At 43.5% G+C, this 1,866-nt stretch overlaps 1 protein-coding gene across 1 annotated transcript in view; it reads left to right on the top strand.

The window, feature by feature from the left end:
- Positions 1-420: 420 nt before the first annotated feature.
- The window catches only part of LOC143287912 (visual pigment-like receptor peropsin), a 32,147-nt gene continuing 30,701 nt past the window's right edge, over positions 421-1,866 (top strand). The window contains exon 1 of the mRNA XM_076596153.1: positions 421-686. Coding sequence (XP_076452268.1) covers positions 554-686 — 133 coding nt within the window. The 5' untranslated portion in view covers positions 421-553. The remainder of the gene's footprint in view (positions 687-1,866) is intronic.

Genomic DNA, 1,866 nt, shown 5'->3' with positions numbered 1-1,866 from the left:
CATACTGCGTTTAAGCATAATTTGTTATTGACAGACAAAGTATATTTCCAGAGACACAGCTTACAGGTCAGGATGTCAGTGAAGGGTTGTCACCTCACTGAGATCAGACAGAGATTACAGGTCAGCATGTCAGTGAAGGGCTGTCACCTCACTGAGATCAGACACAGCTTACAGGTCAGGATGTCAGTCACTGCTCTGTATCTGGACTTCTATCTCTTGGGACAGCATGACTTTTGTTCAGCAAAATCAACTGCATCATTGAAAAGAATACACACCAAAATGATAAGAATACTTCAAACTATTACCACAGTATCTCATTTCATCAAGATTCAGCAGTCAAATGGTTCAGATAAAAGAAAGAAAGAAAAAAAAAGATTGAAAAAAGCAACAGAGCTGTTTGATCGTTAGTATCTTCGAACTGTTATGTGATTTGAATTTTCTTTTAAATTAAAAAGGACGTCATGTACTTGATGAGGAATCCGTGGTTATTTTGGTTCTGTTTTTTTTTTTTGTGCGGCAATTTACAGCAAGCGCGTGAGCAGTGACGTCACGGATGGTCGTCATGGAAACTGTCACGACGGACGCACTCTATGACGTCAATGGCACCTCACCACAGGAAGCGGAACCACTTGCCACGTTGACACAAGAGGCCTATATAGGTTTAGGTGTTTATCTTCTCATCACAGGTAGATATCTGTGTGTGTGTGTGTGTGTGTGTGTGTGTGTGTGTGTGTGTGGAGAGGAAGAGTTGCAGTGGGTGTGATTGTGTGTGTGTATGGTGAGTATGGTTTGAGGACCGACTTTAAAGATCGACTTGTTTCTTGTGCATGCGTGCGTTCACGTGTGTGTGTGTGTGTGTGTGTGTGTGTGTGTGTGTGTGTGTGTGTGTGTGTGTGTGTGTAGTATACGCTAGTGGGCGTACCAGCTTATGTAAAGTCTGAGTTTGTGGGCTTACCAGCTTATGTAAAGTCTGAGTTTGAGCACTGCTGATGTTATTGCCGAATAACATGTGTACTCCCCCCCCCCCTTTGTCTACAGGGTTTGACTGCTAAATGGACAATGAAATATGTCAGTATCAGTGTCTCTGTCTCTCTCTGTCTCTCTCCGTCTCTTTATCTCACTTTCTGTGTCTCTCGAAATCTATCAATCTCTCTCTCTCTCTCTCTCTCTCTCTATATATATATATATATATCATACTAACAAACAGACATGTATGCCTTCACACATAATTTGAAAAAAAAAAATATCAATGGATACCTAGAGCTTCATGCAAACCTTACTGCACAAGGTAAAACATCAACGTGCAAACATGCATTCGAACACCAAAACGACAAATTCCCATTGTATAATCCCACACAGACATCATATCATCAACAGTAATCCACACACACACACTCACACACAAACACCTCGACCACACCCAATGAAAGCGGAAACAAGCAGACACCCGCGTTGTCGCTGGCATCACGAGGTCAATAAAAGGCAGTGACGGGCGCAATAGCTGAGTGGTTAAAGCGTTGGACTGTCAATCTGAGGGTCCCGGGTTCGAATCACGGTGACGGCGCCTGGTGGGTAAAGGGTGGAGATTTTTTACGATCTCCCAGGTCAACATATGTGCAGACCTGTTAGTGCTTGAACCCCCATTCGTGTGTATATGCAAGCAGAAGATCAAATACGCAACGTTAAAGATCCTGTAATCCATGTCAGCGTTCGGTGGGTTATGGAAACAAGAACATACCCAGCATGCACCCCCCCTTCCCCGAAAACGGAGTATGGCTGCCTACATGGCGGGGTAAAAACGGTCATACACGTAAAAGCCCACTCGTGTGCATATGAGTGAACGCAGAAGAAGAAGAAGAAATAAAA

The sequence above is a fragment of the Babylonia areolata genome, chromosome 12, assembly GCF_041734735.1.
Source record: "Babylonia areolata isolate BAREFJ2019XMU chromosome 12, ASM4173473v1, whole genome shotgun sequence".
Taxonomy (NCBI): domain Eukaryota; kingdom Metazoa; phylum Mollusca; class Gastropoda; order Neogastropoda; family Buccinidae; genus Babylonia; species Babylonia areolata.
Note: the sequence above shows the minus strand (reverse complement) of the source record. Positions and strands in the feature narration are given on the sequence as shown.